Raw genomic sequence first — 21,506 nt, 5'->3', positions numbered from 1 at the left:
TTTCTTTATTTGAGTTTTCTATGATTCAGTTATTAGTAGTGAAATAGCCTAGCCCTACCTAGTGATGTCACTGCTCTAGCTATGTGTTTGAGGATGTTATAATCAATACACACTGTTTCGGATGCACTAACTCTGTATCCAGTTTAGGTTCACTTCAAATTTTCATCATCTTACCTACAGATTCAGAATTTGGTCAATTCATGAAAGTTTTAGATCTTTTGTCTTAGCTTTCATTTGGTATATCTTAGGCTTAATTTCAATAACCACACAATAAGTTATAAGAATATCAACACAAGCTGTCCTGTTACAACCTATTCTGCCAGATTTGCACTTTTAGCTCTCATGTTAAATTTCTTTACTCTAAAACCTTTCAAACATCATTTTAACATTCATATAACATATTTATACAATCAAAACAACATTTTCAGCAAGTAAAATCGACCCCTAATTTCACTTATTCATGGCAGAATCAAAGGAAAACAGAAAAATCATACAAACACCAAACCTTTCTTGGATTCCTTCTTTCTTTTCCTCTTCTAATCTCTAGCTATCTCCTTTCCCTTTGATGTTCCTTCACCTAGGTAGATTTATGTCTTAGGAAAGGATTGAATAAACTATAAATTAAAGCTCTATAAGGAAAATTCATGCATGAAGAAATGAGAAGATGTTATCTCCTTCACCTTTCTAAGCTTACCTTGGATTTTCAAAGCTTGGTGTATATGGAACCCTAAACCTTTCTTCTTCAATTCTTTCACTATATGGCTGTTCCTTTAGCTCTTGATCTTAGGATAGATTTTGGTTAAAGGAAGAAGTTGTTTTGGTGAGGTTTGGCTTGGCTTTGGTGGAGTTTGGCTTGGCTTTGGTGGAAGGAAGACAAAACAAAGCTTTGGTTTTTTTTCAATGGGTGAGCTACGGCAATGGTGGAGGAAGAAAGAAGAAAATCCCTTTTTCTTTTTTTAAATTTTCTTTTTCATTTCTCCTTTCCTTAGTTAGGTGACACATGGAAAGTAAATTTTGACTTTTATGTTTTAACTTTCCATATTTACACTTTAACCCACTAAACTCTTTACCATGTTTCAATTTAGTTTTTTAAACTTTCAATTTAGTAGTGAAATAGCCTAGCCCTACCTAGTGATGTCACTGCTCTAGCTATGTGTTTGAGGATGTTACACGATCACTTCAAAATTCATATCATAAAATAGAAATTAAATATACGAGAACTATTAACTTTAATAAACACGAAGTAAGTCAAGCATGACCTAATGAAACGTGGTAGGAAGTCAACCTCCAATATGTTTATCGTCTTTTGATATATATCGGAATCTCATAAATACATATATGCATAAAGACTACCCAAATATGATATATAAGATATGGGTTAAATCTTTCCCAACATGAGATTTTTCAGAAATAAGATGGGTAGAAATTAAGTATAAAATAGTAGTATCAAAAGTGTTATGTCAGTTTCTTGTAATTTCTTTTTATGTACTTATTAGGGGGTGTCACTTTAGATATATTGATGTCTCCTTCTGTCATAGCTCAACTTGTCCTTAAGGCTCTTTAGGGGGAGTGATTAGTTGGCCACCAGTGGAGACTGGGCCCAGCTGGTCACTGTAGGCCTATCGAGTTTCTGTGCTGTACCTCCACTCTTGTAGGCGTTCCCTGTCTGCAAGTGGTGTAAGAATCATTGTATTGAATTATAATATGATGGATTTGACGTTGGATATATATATATTACTGATCTAATTCAAAAAAATGTTAATCTCTCTCCTTCACGCACCATAAAACAATTTCTCTTGAGACTTTCTCTTTGATTTAATTCAAAAATAAGGATAGAATCTCTTTTGAAACTTTATCTCTCATCTGATTCAAAATAAGGGTAAGAATCTCTCTTGAGATTTTTTCTATCATCTGATTCAAAATAGGGTTAATCTATCTTACACACACTTAAAAAATAATTTTTATTGGGACTTTTTCTTTTCTCACTCTAATAACTTTTTTTTCAATATTTATTTATTTTATTTTCATATTAAAAAATTTTAAATATTTTTTTAATTTAATTTAAAAGTGAAAGAATACACTGCGAATATCGATAAATCTCTAATTATCATCTCATATTTTACAAATTCTTTCTTTAAGATGGGATACAGAAGGATATCAACTTTTCGAATTCAATTACTGTTCAAGTCTCTGCATCTGATTTTAAATGTGCAATATGATTTTTGTAAGAAAAAAAAAAAAGAGATGCAAGTATAGTATATTAATTATTATTTTGAAACTACAATGGTCGGTGGAATTGCCTTTGTTTTCCACCATATGACTTTCATTAGCCGCCCGCCACCCCCAAAGAATATTCTCCTTCCCCTTTATTTTATTAATTTCCTCCAAAATAATAATAATAAATTTAATCACCTACGAATAGTCAATAGCCGTTAAAAAATGGATCTTATTATTATTTTTTAAATTATATTTTTAAATATTTAAAACCTTTAAAATGACATTACAAGAATAAATGAGACAACAGTACTCGAATCCAAATGATTCAATTTCATATCAAGCCTTATATCTCTTTGCTCAATTAAATTAAGCAACTCATAATTTTATTTTATTTTTCGTTTTCAGGTGCAATCAGGAAGATCACTGTGCTTGCCGGATGACAAATGAGACTTTTGCTTTTCAGGATAAATTGACGAAAATTATTAGGCTCCACATATTGTGTTGTTTTCTCAAAAGAGCACTGTTCTATGTAACAGTTACCTGCTTTTGTTTTCTCTCCCTTTACGGATTGCCAATGCCCATTGGCTATTGGCCATCTTTTGTCCAACCGATTGCCCTCGTTTTCCTCCTTCTACGCTTTATTTATTGTAAAAATAAAAATGTTTTTATTTTATTTTATTTAAAATAATTAAATAAAGCAATAAAATAAAATATGTAATTTGACGATATTATAACAATAAAAATAAATTTTATAAATTTATTTATTTCCTATCTACTTTTTTTGTCATATAAAATAATTAAATAATAATGAATAACAAACTTTTTATTTAATTTATTTTCATTTTACTGCATAATCAAAGAATTAAAAAAATTAGTTACCCGTATTTTTTTTGTCTGCATGCGGAAATCAAAACCAAATTAAATAAAATGATCGTTTGTCTGCGGGATAATTGTTAGTTATTTTATTTTTTGTAATTTACTGCAGCACTGAAAAATAAGTTTTCTGATTTACGAACCATGAAAATATATTAAATTAGCAATACTATAATTTTCTTTAATAAATAACAACTATTAACTCAATATAACATTGGAATTTTAAATGAATAATATTTAGTATTCATGTTAAAATCAGAAACATCTGTTTAAAAGTTTTATACTCCATTTATTTTATTAAAAATACTTTTTTTAAAAAATAACTTTTAATATACATTAAAAAAATATAGTTAATAAATTTTTTTAATTAAAAAAATATTTTTTAAAAAATAATTTCATCTTTTAAAAAAACAAGTCATTTTTTACACATTAAAATTATTATTAAAAAATATATATAATAAATTTTATTTAAATAATAAAAAATAAATTATTTTATTAAAAATATTTTTTAAATGTTAATTATTTTTTTAATAAATAATAAAGTGTTAATTAATAAATTAAAATATGCAAAAGGTGTTTGATTTTAATTTATTTAATTTTTATTTTATAAACAAATCTTAACATTTATGGTTCAACATAATATTTGAAGTTGCTTTTAAATAAATGAATAATTAATTTAAAATTTCATTTTTAAAAAATAATGTAAACTGTCATTTGAGTTTGTAAGAATAATGTGGAATTTTTTAACCAAAATAAAATGACAAATTTGATATTTTAAAATTATTAAACAATGTAATATTTATTTGATTAAATGGAGATTTATAAATAAGGAAAAAACATAAAAAAAAATAGTGTAATTTCACTCATTCACTTCAAAATTTATCATTTAATTTATGTCAAAATAGTATAAATGATATTGTGTAGTTAACAAATCGTGATAATTTTTTAAATTATTAATTTAAAAAATATATATAAAAAAATATTTTATAGTTTAATTATTTTTATTTTAAAATTTATATTTCAATTTATGTTAAATTAATCTATCATGATATAATTTTTACATTAATATTCTTGATAATATTTAAAAAATACTAATATTTACTAACTGCATAGTAATATATATATTAATTTAATACAAATTAAATTACATAATCTAAAAAAAAATCAATAAAAACACTTAGATATTTTTTTCACTTGCCTTTAAAAATAAACATGCATTTCGTGTTACAAGGACTTGTATTTAAAAAAGTATTTTATATATAAAATATTTTTTAACGAAATAGTTTATTTTATATTATTTTATTTTCATATTTATCAACAATTATAGCAATAATTACCGTTAAAAATTATTATCATAAATAATTTTAATATTGAAATATAAATCTTCATTTTATTACATTACTTGTATTTTATTTTGCAACCAAACATGATAATGTAATAATAATTTGAATTATGATACCTTATTACATCATTCATTACTTTACATGATTAATTAAATTGAATTTTAATATGTCATATTAAATATAATTTTAATATTAAAATTATTTTTTAGAATCGGGAAGGTGAATTACTCTTTATAATTTTTAACTATAAATTATAGTTAAATAGCTTATTGCTATAATGATTAAGTATTTATATCGCGTTTTGTATATAATTAATTAAAGTATATATAATGAAAACAAAAATATAAATAAAAATATTTCAGTTAATAGTAATATTTATATGAGCTTTTATGATTTATTGCCTGTAATTTTTTAAATAATAAATCAAATTAAATACCACTTTATATATTAATTTCGTTTGATAACTAGATTGAAGGGTTTATAAACTAAAGGGAAATTCATTATCTAGTATTCATATTAGGAAGGAATTAATTATCAATTTTAAAAAATATATTAAAATATTTTTATATTTTAAAATTATATTAATTAATTTTTTTTATTTATTTTGATTTAATGTTTAATATTTAGTATTTGAAAAGAATTCATTAATTTATCCATTATTTTTGTAAAAATTTATTAATTAATATCTCTATAAATTACGTTAGATTTTTTATAATATTTAACTATTAAAATTAATAATGAGATTAATTAATAAATTTTTTAAAATATTAAATATATTTTAATATAATTTTAAAAAAACTAATTATTAACTTTTTTTTATACTATAAAAACCATACAGTAAGTTTTCATAAACTAAATAAAACACTTTTACAAACACACCACCGACAATTAACTTTTTTTTTTTTCAAATAAAAAACAAAAATAACTTGCCTTTATTTTACAGGCGGAGCACCTGCACCGCTCAGACAGGGAGGGTCCACGTCTGTGGAAAGCAAAAGCCAACGCTATCATTTTATATAGTTTTGTTCTTCATTAATTTAATTTCTCACCACCTGTCGATCTTGGAGGCGGAATTGCTAGCACTCCAGGTCCAGCCGGCTGATCCTCTGCACGCCACTCCTCAACAAGTTCCACAGCTCCAACGAATTTGAATTTTCAGAGTTTTTGCGTTAACCAATCAGAATCATCGACCAATCAAATATTTTCTCCAAAATTTTTACATTTTTTGATGACGCCCAGGCCGAGAAATCTGATCCACTATCATTAACTCGGTGCAGCTGGGCTCCATCTCTCCTCCAAACAAGGCACTGGGTGGGGGGGGGAGAGAGAAGAGAAGATCATCTTTCAATAAGGTAGCCTTGGACGGCGGCGTTTTCTTTTTCTTTCAGGTGTTGTTAAAATTTACTTGGATTTTGGTGTTTGGAGGTAAGGGGAAGTGTTTGGTCCATATTAGCTTTGAAGGAAAACGGAATTTGCATACATAATTTTGTAACGTGCGTTTGAGAGGCAAAACGGAAGAGAAGTTATAGAGATGGTTACTACCAATTTGTTTCACTATAAAAAGAATTCGTGGCCTCCTGAGGAGTATATCAGCAAAGCAACCTTGCAATTAGTAAGCTCTCTCTCTCTCTCTCTCTCTCTCTCTCTGTGTGTGTGTGTGTGTGTGTATGTGAGTGTGTTTCTGTTATTCCTTTGGCTCTGTTTGGCTGCTGAGAAAATTTACGATAATGAAAGAAAAAATATGAAGTCAAATTTAAGATTGACGTTGCATAAACGAATAAACTTTGAATTTTTTACTCTCTCTGTAGGAGTAGTGTAATCGGAGAAACCTTCTTTCTGTCTCCCTCTCGTCATTTGATTTGATTTTGATTAGCTCATAGCCATGAGTTTATGCACTTTCTTGTATGGAAATAAATATGATGATTTTGCTTCCTGCAAATGTTGTGCAGAACATGTTCGTAGTGCGTAGTACAAGTTCAGTTTTGGATTATAAGCTTCGATTAGTGAATGATGATGGCACTTGTGTGATAGCCGTTGACCATTGCTGCAGCTGCTGCTTTTGAAATATGCAATTCTGAAATTTATTTAAGCAGATTTATTACGTCTTTGCAAATTGAAGCTTGTTAATCTTGTCGGCTGAGACCTCTTTCTTTCTTTCTTTCTTTTTTTATTTTTATTTATTATTTTTTTTCATTCTTTCTTCTCGAGACTTCATCGAAATCATGCCTTTTGTATATAAAACTTAATCTGGTTGGTCAATCCATTGGCTTCTTTCTTGAAACCATGCAAATGGGGATTCCGTTTTTTGGTATTTTCGTATGGATTTGCATCATCAAGGTCTCTTTGATTTTCCAAGTAAAAACTATATACAATCAAGTTTTAGTTATAACTCACGTTACAAATGATTTTATGTTGTGCTTTAACATACTGAATACTATAATCAAAGTTAATTAACAACTTTGAAGTTTAGAAATATAGTTCTCTACAATTTTTATGTACTCTTAAACGGTAGATTGGTTTTAGCTAAACAATGCTTTCCTGTATTTAATGGCTGTTGGTTTTAGGGGAGATATTTAGTTTGATCTGCTTGGACTAATTTTTTCCTCCTCATGTTGTAGTTGGACTCTGATAGTGCTGCCCCTCCAAAACAGGCTTGGAGAAGGAGATTAAACAGCCATGCCAATATTCTCAAAGAATTCAGTGTCACTTTTAAGGAAGCAGTAAAAATGGTGAGATGGGTCCTTATAGCATATGTTAATTGGCTTAGGAGAAAAGTTCTTTGTTGTTTCCTGCCTTCTTTCTCACTCTAATCAGTCTTTAGATTTGAAAATCGAAATATTAGGTTCGATTGGGCATACGATTGTGGTCCTATGTCAGGGAAGAGGCATCTCATGGAAGGGTAAATCTCTCAATTTCTTAATGTAGAGTTTGTTTGTTTTTCATGTATACTGTGCAAAAATTAGCTGTACTAAATTTGCGTTGCCCTTGATCTGTAGAAAGCACCTATAGATCCCTTCACCCGGGAAAGTTGCAAGCCATCGGCATCTCAGGGGGTTCCACTTGGAGGAATGGGGTGAGTGACGAGGTCCATATGAATCTTCAGTTCTTCCACTGTTTTCTCTAGTTTATTTCTCAAGCATTGTCATTCTTGCTTTAAAATACAGAAGTGGAAGCATATCTAGAGGGTTTAGAGGTGAATTCAGGCAGTGGCAAATCATACCTGGTACACGTGATGCTTCACCGGTCATGGCCAATCAATTCTCTGTAGAGCTCTACACTTGATCCTATCATCTACATGCAATAAGCTTTTTAGTTTATTGATAAGTTCTCTCCTTGAGCATCGATGTATATGTAATTTATTAGGGTCATTTTTTAACTATCTATTGGTTAAATGGTTGAGTTTTCATAATTATTATACATCAAAATTCCCAAGACAGATGAAATGGCTGACAACCAGTAGTGATAGCCAAACTAACCTGGTGTACTCACAATAGTATAGTTGATAGGAGTATCAGAAGGGGTCTGTGTGGTAGTTTCTGCAATAAGTTGTTGCATTTTTTCTAAAAATGTCTATGTTATGATAGTCCTCTTCATGAGTCTCTTTTTTTCACCTGCTAATGAATAATTTGTTCTATTTGCGTATTTGAACCATGAATTCACTTGTGATAATCTAATTCGTAACTTTTGTATGTGACGCAGATTTTTATATCTCGAGATGGAGGGAATAAGAAATATGCATCAGTTTTGGCTCCTGGCCAACATGAAGGTTTAGGGTAAGACAAAGATTTTGTGATGTTTTGGCTCTGTAGTCATGTATTTTAATTGTGTTTTTTCACTGGGCATTCAGATTAAGGCGTTTTTGGGAATTTAAGCTTGTAGAATTGGGGTAGAAGATATTCTTACCCTAATTTTGGTGTAATTTTGACCAGGAAAGCTGGTGATCAGGGTATCTCATCATGGGGCTGGAATTTAAGCGGTCAACATTCTACATATCATGCTTTGTTTCCTAGGGCCTGGACAATATATGATGGTATTCTTCTGGTTTATTTTTGTTTTTACAGGATAACTGCATTACTCTCTAAATTTTGTTCTAAAGCTGCTATTCTGCCTTTCAGGTGAACCAGACCCTGACCTGAAAATCTCTTGCAGACAGATATCACCATTCATACCACATAATTATAGAGACAGCAGTCTTCCTACTGCTGTTTTTGTATATACGGTATGTTCATTCAACTTTTGCTGTCATATTTTCTTAAATGACATGGATAATTCTCAGTAACCCAATGAATTTGTGATACAAATTTCTATGATACTAATTACTCCCTCCATCTCTTGAAGATTGGATCACTTTTCTTTTCTTCATCTATTTCAAATTATAGGCCACTTTCTCTTTTGTAATGGTAATTCATTTATTGCTTTACTAATACACGCCTATTTAATATGCATTGAAAAAATAAAATCGATTATTTCTGAGAAAAATTTAGTAACTTGAGTTATTTATTATTTTTCTAATGGAGCAATATGAGGAATTAGGAAAAAAAACTAATAAAAATTTATTACTTTAACTATATTAACTATAGTTTCTTAAACTATGTTAAAATAAAAATATAGTTAATATAAAAATAAGCCTTTATTTATGGGATTGATGGAGTAATTGTTATTGTAGCTTAAATGCGGCACCAAGAAGAATCAGTTTACTACTTGTATCATGAGTGATTATTTGAGCTTTTCAGTTGTTACTTGTCTAAGATAAGAAGGTTTCAGTTTGATTACCCATTCAGTTTAAAACTTGCTATGACTGAAGCTCAGGGTTTTAAACAACAGAATTGGATTAAATTGTTCTGAAGCAAACTAAATTCGTTGCTTATTCGGAGAACTTTCTTAAACTTCTAGTATACTGGGTTTTAAATAACAGAATTGGAAATGATTACAAAATTGGTCGGTCTGAAACAGCTGATATTTGAAAGGTGTAATTACATCAAAAGCAATGCCTTCGCGTGAATTTGCAATCTAATCCAACTCTCTTAATTTGGGCAGTTGAGGCCCAATTTCTGAAGTTGATAGGCCTATCCAATTCACTAATTCTTCAAAATTGAAATTGAAATGCTTTATTTGTCAAAAATAAAAAATCAATTTTAATGAATAAAGAAAACAGAGCATTAAGTGAAAAAGAGAGTGCAGGGAGAGCAAGGAAAATAAAAAAATAGAAAAAAAATAATGTAGAATATGTTGTTTTTAGTTTCAATTTTGATCAATTTGGTAACATTGCAGCCAATTTGGTCCACCTGACCTAAATTTTCAAAATTAAAAGTTTGGATTAAATCACAAGCTCATATAACTAATTAGGCCTATTTAAAACCATGCCAAAGCTCCACAGTAGTATGACAAATTTAATTGGTAGATGGTATAATGTTATCTTATAATTAAGATAAAGTAATTGGACAACTTGTTGCATTTTTCGAGTCATTTAATTTAGTATTCTCAAAAGACTGTTTTCCCCCTTGCTACAGTTGGTAAACACTGGGAAGGAAAGAGCAAAAGTTAGCCTCCTCTTCACGTGGGCAGTGAGTCCTCTTATCAGATTGCCTTTTCACTATTCTGGCAGTTTCCAGATGCCGTAGGTCATTTAACATCTATTGGAGGCATCTCATTGTTAGCCTCCTCTTACCACATTGTTGTGTTTTTTGCACAGAATTCAATTGGAGGCGTCTCACATTTATCAGGAGATCATGTGAATGAACCATTCTTGTTAGTACATTTCATATGTGCCCATTGTTTCTTATGTCAACCAGTATTCCTTAACATATATTTATATGTTCTGTTTTCTTCAACAGAGGCGAAGATGGAGTTGCTGGTGTACTTCTACATCACAAGCAAGTCATCAAACCTTAATAGCTATATATTACGGTTGGTTTGCATATTTCTCTTGGCTGTTTCAATGTTTTAGGGGTGAAAGTCAAGCAAATCCCAAGGTTCCTTTTTTTTTTTTTAAAGAAATAGAAAGAAAGATGGAGCCAGGGTAGATAGAAGCCTTAAATTTAAATTTATCAACTAAGATGGTGCTTTCAGAAAATGAAAACTGGAGGTGAAAACAACATTGTTTTTAAACCTGACCCAGTATGCCTTTTAATTACTAAAGATAGAAATTTAAGGATTTAAGGTTCATTTGGGGTCAAACTGGTATACTATTCAATAAATATTAAATTTATATTATGCAGTTAATAGTCTTTTATATATTAATATTGATATACTAATAAAAAAATAATGTATTTAATTAATCTTACGCTAATACTTATCTTCTATAAATTAATTTTAGTTAAATTAGTATATTATACACCAACTTGTCTTATTTACAGTTAAACTCCTATTAATATTGCTGAACTTTTAGTGAATAATTGTTTCCTAATGTTAACTATCCAGAAACATTTATAATAAGCTTGCACTATCTAGAACATGGATTTAGAGTCTCCTTTTGGAGAAACAAATATCACCATTTCACTGATACATCAAGAACACAATACATGGTCTTGTGTTTTTCCTGTTCCTGTTAAGAGTTTCCATTTTTCAGTAATCAATGGTTGCCTCGTAGGCTCAGTTTCAGCTGAACCAGTTGGACCAGTCCGACATCTGTGTTTCACAACAGTGTAAACTTGCATATAACTATGCACAGTCATTAGAAAAGGAAGGGGGGGGGGGAATACATATAGTTTTCATAAAATATACTTCAAAAAATAATAGCAACAAAGCTTAAAATGGTTTGATGCTGATAAGCTGTAAAACTCATGTATCAAACATGATTTCTTTGTTTTCTTTATTGATTTCAATGCATGTTTTATTATTTCTAGCTGGGATGTCTGTTACTTTTTTGTGGGTTTGGAGGTGTGGGGGTTAATAATTAAACAAGACCAAATAAAAGTTTAGAGCTGACATCCTGACAATTTAAGGGCATAATTAAGGAAAATTATTGCTATTGAATCTCTTGGCATGAGAGGACTAAAGGAGCTTGCGTCAGAAGGTGCCTTATTTGTGTGATGCAAACTCTCTCATACTCTTTAAGCCATGTGATTTTTGTTATATATGTAATTTGCGTTGAGGCCGGTTTCTAGGTCTTCTAAAGCTAAGTATTGACCAAAGTAAAATAGGCGTTTTCTATAGGAAAGTCGAGGTTTGATAAATTTATGATTACTCGTTGACAATTTTTTCACCATGTTTAGTGCGGAGAGGAGACCAATACAGAAAAAAAGGGATTCAAACACGAGGAGCACATGAGATACATGAAAATGATAGAATATCACCATTACTGATGCAAAGCTTAATTATTTGTGGTCAAGTGTTGTCTTTATGGAGGAATATTTAGGCTCTTGTGTCATGGAATTTTGTAATGTAGATGACTTTAGGATTGATTAAAAATGAATTGTGGACTTCAAGAGGTTCTAATTTTCTATACTGCTGCTCGGATTAAAATGAAGTGTTTGCTCTTTCTTTCTTCTTTTTTCCTTTTTCTTTTTTTAAATTACTCTAGCAGTGTGGCTGTTTGCAAGCTACGTCCAAATAGAACAAAGGGAAAAAAAAAAGCCCATATTATTGAAATGAAGATTGATATTTTGGTTTAGTAGACTTCTATTAAATTGACCCTCTGTTGCTTGATGCTTCGATTTCACTTGGTTTAGTTGACTTATCATGGGACAAGAATTTTATTTTTGTGTTTCATAAACTTCTGCTAACGAATGGAGGTTTTTGAGTTTGACTTATTCCCTATCATTGATATCAGAGCATCAATTCTGTGGTTGTTAGAGTTACTACTAGATTTGAAGAATTTCTGATAATAAGAATGTTCCAGGGCTGCAAAGGGTAATCCTCCTGTTACTTTTGCAATTGCTGCATGTGAAACTCAGAATGTAAGTGTGACTGTTCTGCCATCCTTTGGACTGTCTGAGGCAAGTTGTACCACAGCGAAGGATATATGGTGTAAAATGGTGCAGGTAACGGTTCCTTTTGGTTGTGTAGGTAAATGGTACATGTCTTTGTCTGCAAAGAAATTTTTATCGGAAGTTGTTAATCTAGTGTGGAACTTCACTGTAGATATATATGGCGATTGGGTTCTAAACACACGACTCATGATTGGGATTAATAAGTTGCACATATATATATTTATTAAGACTAGTGATGAATTTGAACCGAAATGATCAGCTCATTTAATAAACAGAAAACAAATATTTCATGATTGGGCTTAATAAATTGATCATAGTTTTTTTATTAGGATTTATGAAAGAGTTTGAACATTGTATGCAAATTGGTAAGCTCATTACAAATGAACATGAACATTGATGAGATTGTCTCAGTTATGTCAGTGAATATGCTCATTTTTTGAGTTCATTTATGTTTGTTTGAAGTTCAATAGAAGTTGGTCAGTATTGAATTTTACAATGCTAAAATTCATCATTTTTCTGATAAATTTGTCAGAATTTGGTTCAAGAATGTAGTATATTACAATATTTTTGCAACAATAGGTCATTTGTCTAAAATGGAGTTTAAAGTGAAAGACAGTGTCTACAAAATATAGGAACATGATCAACTGAAAGAAGAACAATAAAAAAGTAAGAAGCAGTGTTGGACAGAATTATACATTCCTTGCATGGAACTAGTAAGAGGGCTATCTCCAACATCAAATGAGGAGGAAGCCTTCCTCTAGGAATTCCTGAAATTCATATGCAAGAATGCTGTTTCTGAACACCTTGTAGTCCAACGTTTTCTCCTTCCTGAGTTTGTTGACAGTTATTGGCATGAGCCAATGTCTATAAAAGATTGGAGTTGCTAGTTAACCCTGCATATTGGAGATAACTGTTTTACTTAAACTTGCTTTTCTATATGTCAAGGATGGACAATTTGATCAGGAGAACTTCAATTGTGGACCAAGCATGCCTTCATTACCTGGAGAAACACTTTGTGCTGCAGTTTCTGCTTCCACATGGGTGGAACCTCATGGAAAGTGTACGGTTGCATTTGCTCTTGCGTGGTCATCACCAAAGATAAAATTTTCAAAGGGAAGCTCATATCATAGGTGAATCTACGATAAACCTTTTTCTTTTTCTTGTTCTTTAGTGCATGTTTATCTGTTTTTCTAGAATAGTGGGTTACTACCTATGCAAGTGCAGTGATGGTTACAATAAAAAGAACTAAACTTAATCCCAAATTAGTTAGGTGGGTAATGATCAAGTATTTGATTTCGGTTATTTGTAGATTATTATTTGTTTTCTCATCCTTTTACTGAAAATAGAGCTTGTCCCTACATTGCTTTCGAACTTAATGATTTATAAGAAAAACATTTTTTTTTTCAACTCTTTCTGTAATCACATTTTTAGGCCTGAAAGACCAAACAATAACAAACCCTAGATATTGGAGCAACATCTAGGTGATGAATCATAGTAGATTTGTCTCTTTTTTTGGGGGGTAGAATTTGGTCATATAGATGTGTATTCGATTGTGGGAATGAAGTTCTAATTGGCTTTATTTACGCATTATGTTATGTTGTGTTACTCTAAATAATGTGTTCTCTAAAATTTTGGCTAATATTCTGCAGAAATGCCTATTTAACTGTAGGTCCTCAGGTTTGGCCCAATATATATTTTAGTGCCTCCTTTTCAAAAACAATCATTTCATTCTTTCAGTTCCCAAAGAAAAAAAAAACTTATGACCCCTTATTGGTTAGAAAAAAAATCTAAAAACAATGTACTTTTCATAATGAGGAGTGTTTTGGTTATGAAACTGAAGAACCAAAGTGTTTTAATTTTAAAAGGGAAGGACCAAAATGTGCATTGAATTGAATTAGACCCTTTTCTTCTTATTATTATTATTCAAAAATAATATGAACTTTTACTATTTTCAATTAAAAAAAATTAGAAGTTCGGGTTATTTTAGAAAATTGTGCCAAAGTAGGTTTTTTTTTTTTTTTTTGATAATTATGCCTTCTATTACTTTTAGCCCAAACTGTTGATAAGATAGCAATTTTAACCTATTTAATGACTTGGAAATAAAATATGCATGATACAGCCTACAAAATTATGTTAATAAGATAAACAAACATAATTTTCACTATTTATCAATTATGATAAGTTGCCATTATTTTTTTATGAAGTTTTTCTTAATATTTTTATTTTCTAATTATTACAAAAAAATAATAAAAATATCTGTTTAGAAGAAAAAATTAAGAATATTTATACTCATAAACATTCAAATAAGTAAAGAAATACTTTCCTTGTTTGTACATTTTCATTTCCCTTCACTAAATGAGTTAGAATTATTATCAACATGAATAGATTAGGCTACAATTGGTAAAATTAAAAGAATGAGATAAAATCAAGTGGAGATTTAAAGTTCAGTTTTTTTGTTTTGTGTGTTTTTAATCATTAGCCTTGTTTTATTATGGGTTAAATAGATAACAATGATTGAAAATGCTCATGTCAGTATATTCAGTGAGTTGTTCTACATTGTGGAAGCTATTTTATGGATATTGTTCTTTTTGTTGCAGGAGATACACAAAATTTTATGGTACTTCTGAAAGAGCAGCTCAGAAATTGGTGCATGATGCACTGACGCGTATGTCGTTTTACTTATTTATGTTTTGTTAACCCTTGTCTGTTATTGTGTTTGGGGAGCTTAATCACTTAACCACACTTTCTTGAATATTAACTTTTAAGATTGTTGTTTTTTTCAATTAGTTTGATTCTTTCTATTCCTGTGTAAATTGCACATGTTGTCTTGTTCCTAAACTTAGGAGTATGTAACAATATATTACTGTTATGAGAGTAGTTAGTGAGTATATTTATTAGTTAGCTCGTTACATAACAAAAATAGGAGGTGAGTTCTATAAATAACATGGCAAATATTGAGATATCAATGAATAATGCAACAAATATCTTCTCTAATTCTCTCTTCTTCTTCTCTCTCTCTCTCTCTTCTGTTTCTCCTCTCTGGTTCTCTTCCTTCTGTGCCTTTTCCTTCTCTCTTCTTCTGCAGTTCTGGCATATACATAACAGATCATAAATTTTATCTTGTGATACCAAAGCCGCAGAAATTTAACTTAATACTAGAATCATTATTATCAAAGAAAAACAATTTTCTGATAAAATCTTAACCTAACATTATTTTGTAAAATTAAATGACCTTAGCCTTGAATAGATGTAACCCTTTTCCTAAACATGCCCATGCCCCGTTGTTCTTTTTCCTCAGTACTCTCAGTCTTCTCTATCTCTCTGACCATCTTTGTCCACCTCTCTCTCATTGGACACATGCACAGGGGTAAAGAAATTGAAAGATGTTGTGATTGAGAAGAGGGATTTGAGATTGAGGAGCCTGGTCAAATTGGGTATTAGTTGGTTGAGTGAGTTGTTTTGGAGATTGAGGATCTGAAGCTGGTCAAGGGAAGTCATACTGTTGAATATGAAAACATTGCCAAGGTTAGGCCATGGAGAACTAAATGCACCACTTTTTTGTTGGAAGCATTTCACTCATTTCCAGTGACAGAAATAGAAGCTTGTATTTTGAGAACACATAGGTTTTTGGTATCACACCCAAGCATATTTGCAATGGGATCGAGTTATTAACAGGAACAGACCTTCATTTCAGAGCAACAGGAATCTTTTGAGAGCTCAACCTTCTGCAGTACCCTCAGATTAGTAAATCATGCAGTGGCTGAGGTTGCTTTTAATATCCACACTGAAGGCCAAATTGGTCTTCAAATGAAGCCAAGGCAGTAACAAAAAGAAAATGACAAAACATGTATATATGTGTGATTTAGCACACTATCAAACTGTATTAATTTCTCAAAACCCAATTTTGTAACTCAACCCTAGTTTCCTACATTTCTTTGATGACAAATAAGCATGTGAAAGCCCAAACCTAATTATACATGCAGAGAGGGAGAGAGGGGAACAGGTAGGTGTGAGGTTGTTAAGGAGTCATCAAGGAGGCAGGTGCTACAAATGCCAAGGGAGAGAGAGGAATAATCTTTGTATTTTGGTTTTAGTTAGAGAAGAATAGGTGGGGAAGAAAGGTGAAGAAACAAAGAGAGGGCATCGTAGGTGGGAATAAAGGGAGAATTTATTATAGGGTAGAAAAGAGATGACATTTTTATTTTTAAAAAAATGCATCATCAATTTTATAACCTAAAAACTAGCTATGCGAGGTCATTAAGGGTGGTTTTGTTAATTCAATTAATGTTCAAGAAGTTTTGTATTACAAATTAAAATTTAGGTATTGAACTATTACATACCCCTAAGTTCAAGAATGACATGTGTAATTTACACTTCCATCTTTACAGAGTTTCTGTTTTCAGGCAATCTAAATCTTTGAAATCTTGATCAGGTTACAAGTGGTGGGAGGAAGAGATTGAGAAATGGCAAAATCCAATCCTTGAGGATGAAAGGCTACCAGAATGGTAATTCTTTTGGAAACTGTTAACTGTTTAGCAAGAAGCATCTTGTCTGGAATTTTGAATGATCTGTGTTGCAAGAGAAACTGCCTTGCTGAAAAAATTAAGAATTTTTGATGATTAAATGTTGTATGGATCTATGTCAGAAGAATTTTAGTACTGATTTCTTATCCTGTAGGCTGCTGATATACATATAAACTAAAGAATGCTGGGGAAAAAAAATGTGTTGTGTGTGTGCACAATAGTTCTTGCACTTCCAAGGTGTTACGTTTTTTTTAACTAGAGGTGATTTTAGTTATGCATTTATGCTTTATAAAATCAAGGCACTAAAAATGTTGCCATAACATAGATCAGCTTCAGGGAAAACCACTATTCAGACGATGCATTTATGCTTTATATACTAAAGCCACTAACAATGTTGCCATAACATAGATCAGCCTCAGGGAAAACCAATATTCAGATGAACATTTATGGTAGTATTATTTTCTATTGCTTACATGCTAAAAGGATGATATGCTTTTAAATTATGTGTGCAGATGCACCTTTTCTTTTTGGCTTATTCAGCCTAGATGCCATGTTCAATATTTGCAGGTACAAGTTCACATTGTTTAATGAGCTCTACTTTTTGGTTGCTGGTGGAACTGTCTGGATTGGTACTTATCTGATTGCAATTCCTTTTTCATCTTGATAAGATACTGGGGATCAAATTGAGTTCTGACAATGTTGATTATATAAGAAAACTTTTTTGACCCATTTATAACATCATTTTTATTATTTCTTTTCTGGGGCTGGGGCTAGCATTATGAGTCATAAACAAAACCAGCAGTAGCATGAATTTTCTCTTGCTTTGTTCTTTTTTTTTTTTTTACAGACTCCCCCTTAATGACTGGAGATGTGAGGGATAGCCATCATCAGACAAAAGAAATTGAAACCATGGATGTCAATGTAATTGAAGCACCAGTGAGCCACACTAAAGGTGCAGTCAATCATACTTCAATTCCCAAGTATAATGTGGCTAATGTCAGATCTGCAGACAATGATGAAACATCAAATGCAGAGTGTCCAAGCAAAGATGAATCAGCAGTGTTTCAGGAGAAAGGAGGCCTCAGCCATTTAAAACCTTCCCCATTGCAGGAACCATGGAATGACAATGATGAAGTTGGCAGGTTTCTGTACTTGGAAGGAGTGGAATATATCATGTGGTGCACGTATGACGTTCACTTCTATGCATCATTTGCCCTTCTTGACTTGTTTCCCAAAATTGAACTCAATATTCAGCGCGACTTTGCTAAAGCTGTGCTCTCTGAGGATGGAAGAAAAGTGAAGTTTCTGGCTGAGGGTAATGTTGGAATCCGTAAGGTCAGAGGAGCTGTCCCTCATGATCTTGGGATGCATGATCCATGGAATGAAATGAATGCATACAATATACATGACACAAGCAAGTGGAAGGATCTAAATTCAAAGTTTGTACTTCAGGTGTACAGAGACTTTGCTGCAACACGGGACATGTCCTTTGGAGTTGATGTGTGGCCTGCAGTTCGTATTGCCATGGAATACATGGAACAATTTGATAGGGATGATGATGCTCTGATTGAAAATGACGGATTCCCAGATCAAACTTATGATACCTGGACAGTTCATGGCGTAAGTGCTTACTGCGGCTGTTTATGGCTTGCAGCCCTTCAAGCTGCAGCAGCAATGGCCCTTCAACTAGGCGACAATTATTTTGCTGAATTATGCAAAAGCAAATTTGTGAAGGCAAAATCTGCATTTGAAGCTAAATTATGGAATGATTCGTATTTCAATTATGACAGTGGATCAAGTAGTAACAGTAAATCCATCCAAGCAGATCAATTGGCTGGGCAATGGTATACAGCATCTGCAGGCTTACCTCCACTTTTTGATGAAGTCAAGATAAGAAGTTCTCTTCAAAAAATATTTGACTTCAATGTAATGAAAGTTCGAGGAGGTAGGATGGGAGCCGTAAATGGAATGCATCCAAATGGAAAGGTTGATGAAACTTGTATGCAGTCACGTGAAATATGGAGTGGTGTCACCTATGCAGTGGCAGCTACCATGATTCTTGCTGGAATGGAGGACCAGGCATTCACTACTGCGGAAGGTATTTTTCTTGCAGGCTGGTCGGAAGAGGGTTACGGGTAAGTTATTTGTGCTGAAATGCAATCTTAGAAAATAATGTCTTATCTAGTTCATAGTTTTGTGTGGTACATCTATTATTTTTGCATCTTTTGATCTTAGGGTGATGATTCTTATACTGGAAAACACAAACCTTAGTCTTTAAATTTTCATTTCTCATTTAAACAAATTAAGGTTGAAGAACATAATTGAATTATTCTTTAACATGTCAGAACATTCCCTTCACAAGTTCATTCCCCTTCTATGTTATAATCCGAGGCAGCCATGATATAAAATAACCTGTTTCTTGGTTAATATGGTCTGATACTTGGGAACTTGGATCTGGTCCTCTTCTTTTAAATCTTATAGAGTTTTTTCAATTGAAAATCATTCTGTCACCCACCATTCTGTTAATGAATGTTTGGAACTGGTTCATGTTTAATATCAAATTTCCGTTCCTAAACTGCTCTTCCCATATTGACTCATCTAATTATGCATCTACTATTCCGGACACTTGGAACAATTTGTCATCTCTCTCTATGGAGAATTTTTGTATTATCTTACGTAAGCATGCACGTTTGATTTTGTAGATACAAATATCTTGTATTTTCTAGGATGTTAACTTGATTTAGTTAATTTTGGTCAATAAAGTGTATTGGTTCTTTTTTTTTTCTTTTCCAAATACAGATACTGGTTCCAGACACCAGAGGCATGGACCACTGATGGACACTTCCGTTCTCTTATTTACATGAGGCCACTTGCAATCTGGGGTATGCAGTGGGCATTATCACTGCCAAAGGCAATTCTCGAGGCCCCAAAGATCAATATAATGGACAAACTTCTCTTGTCTCCTAGCACAAGATTCGCACTTCACGAAACAGGAGTTAGAAAGATTGCAACTAAAGCCAAGTGCTTTGGAGCCTCAGTTTTCCACTGTGCATGCTAATTGCAAAATGTAAGTTATTTCATCTCTGTAAAGAAAAATGGTCAGTGAATTATTTATAGCTTCCAAGACACTTCCAGAAGAAGAAGCTAGGAGAGATTTTGGGATAATTATCTTTCTCAATATGGGCGATAAAAAGCCAGGCTGTAACTTAGTGGCAAATTAGGTATATGGCACGTATACGAGTCTCTCTCTGTCATTCAATAGAAGTACAATTTTTTTCTTCCAAAATCGTATTCTTAATTTTCTTTATATTTTAGTTATATTTAGGAGTTTGAGGTTTTTGAGAAACGAGGTCATCCATAAAAAGGTTGCCAGAAGTTAGATGACCTGGCACAATATACTTTGAAAATTTATGTATAACGTTCAAGTATTATTAAACATAGGAAAAAAAGAAAAATAAGAGAGAATCTTTAGCATTGTTTAGTTTGTGTTGCTCTTTGATGGGTTGATTTTGAACTCTTGATTTGATATCAACGTAATTAAAGACCTCATCAAACAAGAGATTCTCGACAAAAGGCCATTTGCAAGCTGCGTTTATTAGTAGAGAATTGTAATGTAATTGCTTTTCTCAATGCTCAACCCAAATAAGTTAGTTATAAAGAGGGTGCCTTAAAGCTAGTGATGGATCTAAGAGAAGCAGGTAAGAATTTCTGTCTTTCTGAAACTCTAGTTAAATATGAATTTATTTTTAATATATCACTGTGTTTAATTCTTTTATTTAAAAAAATTAAAAAAATGATTTTTTTGATATAATTAAATAAAAATTTAATGAAATATAATTATTTTTTTATTAAATATAATTCTAACTAAGTTATCATTAATTAACTTACCTATATTGAATTTAAACTTATTAACCATCTGTATAAAATTAATAATTTTATAAGAATTCAATTCAATTGAATTTTTTTAAAAAAAAATTTTTGTTTGAAATAAAATAATTTAAAAAATTTGCATTATATATAAATAAAATTATAAATGGTTTTATAATAATGTATTTAATTTTTTTAAAAAAATTATTCATGTAAAATGAGAAGTAAATATATTTTTTATTTAGTGTAAAAGTTACATTAAACTCCTGCATATAAATATTAGGTTGGCTCTGTAAACATAAATGGGGGTATATAAATGGTGGATCCCTCACTGCTCGAAGCCACCGGTGAGCAATGCTGATAATGCATGTTAATTTTTCATCTTTGACAAATGCTCGAGGATAGAGAATTATTGCTTGCTTTAATGATATAACTGATGCTGCATGGGGTGGCCCGAAAAGGGAGCAGACTAAAGTTGGAAGTTTGTGCTTTTTCTCCTTTTATTGAGTGAGATATCCTGTGGTCCTCACCTTCCATTTGCTACACAGGTTTTGCAAATTTTAGCCGAGTGTTGTATATGAGCATTGAATTTAAAAGTGTCTAATAGAGAACCGCGGTGGTAGAAATAGTAATTATAGTTAAAAAAGAGTATGGGAAGCTTGTTAGTATAACATATTTTTATTATTTAAAAAAGTAATTAATGTGATCTTGTAATCTTAGTATAATATAATATAAATTATAAAAATATTCAC

General features: G+C 31.4%; 1 protein-coding gene across 3 annotated transcripts; it reads left to right on the top strand.

Moving 5' to 3' along the window:
- The first annotated feature begins 5,373 nt into the window (after window positions 1-5,373).
- On the top strand, window positions 5,374-20,368 carry LOC110611264 (non-lysosomal glucosylceramidase). Of its 3 annotated transcripts, XM_021751468.2 has the most exons (19): window positions 5,374-6,045; window positions 7,052-7,162; window positions 7,276-7,332; window positions 7,430-7,506; window positions 7,598-7,697; window positions 8,133-8,206; window positions 8,363-8,463; window positions 8,549-8,652; window positions 9,944-9,997; window positions 10,126-10,181; window positions 10,268-10,306; window positions 12,274-12,415; window positions 13,310-13,494; window positions 14,962-15,029; window positions 16,797-16,869; window positions 17,455-17,516; window positions 17,735-17,839; window positions 17,921-19,022; window positions 19,687-20,368. In XM_021751468.2, exons 1-19 carry the CDS (start codon window positions 5,965-5,967, stop codon window positions 19,943-19,945), a joined length of 2,850 nt encoding a protein of 949 aa, XP_021607160.1. In that variant the 5' UTR covers window positions 5,374-5,964; the 3' UTR covers window positions 19,946-20,368. The 3 variants fall into 3 exon arrangements, with proteins under 3 accessions (XP_021607160.1, XP_021607159.1, XP_021607161.1); XM_021751467.2 differs by having other exon boundaries at window positions 17,735-19,022; XM_021751469.2 differs by lacking the exon at window positions 5,374-6,045 and having other exon boundaries at window positions 7,255-7,332; window positions 17,735-19,022.
- Window positions 20,369-21,506: the final 1,138 nt, after the last annotated feature.

Source organism: Manihot esculenta, chromosome 3 (genome assembly GCF_001659605.2).
Source record: "Manihot esculenta cultivar AM560-2 chromosome 3, M.esculenta_v8, whole genome shotgun sequence".
Taxonomy (NCBI): domain Eukaryota; kingdom Viridiplantae; phylum Streptophyta; class Magnoliopsida; order Malpighiales; family Euphorbiaceae; genus Manihot; species Manihot esculenta.
This window is presented reverse-complemented; position numbering and strand designations above follow the sequence as displayed.

Excerpts from the sequence above, each read along its gene's own strand:
- LOC110611264 (XM_021751467.2), top strand. The coding sequence starts at position 5,965 with ATGGTTACTACCAATTTGTTTCACTATAAAAAGAATTCGTGGCCTCCT. Across the intron at positions 7,698-8,132 it reads TCATGGCCAATCAATTCTCT|ATTTTTATATCTCGAGATGG; the intron begins GTAGAGCTCTAC and ends TATGTGACGCAG. Across the intron at positions 15,030-16,796 it reads GGTGCATGATGCACTGACGC|GTTACAAGTGGTGGGAGGAA; the intron begins GTATGTCGTTTT and ends AATCTTGATCAG.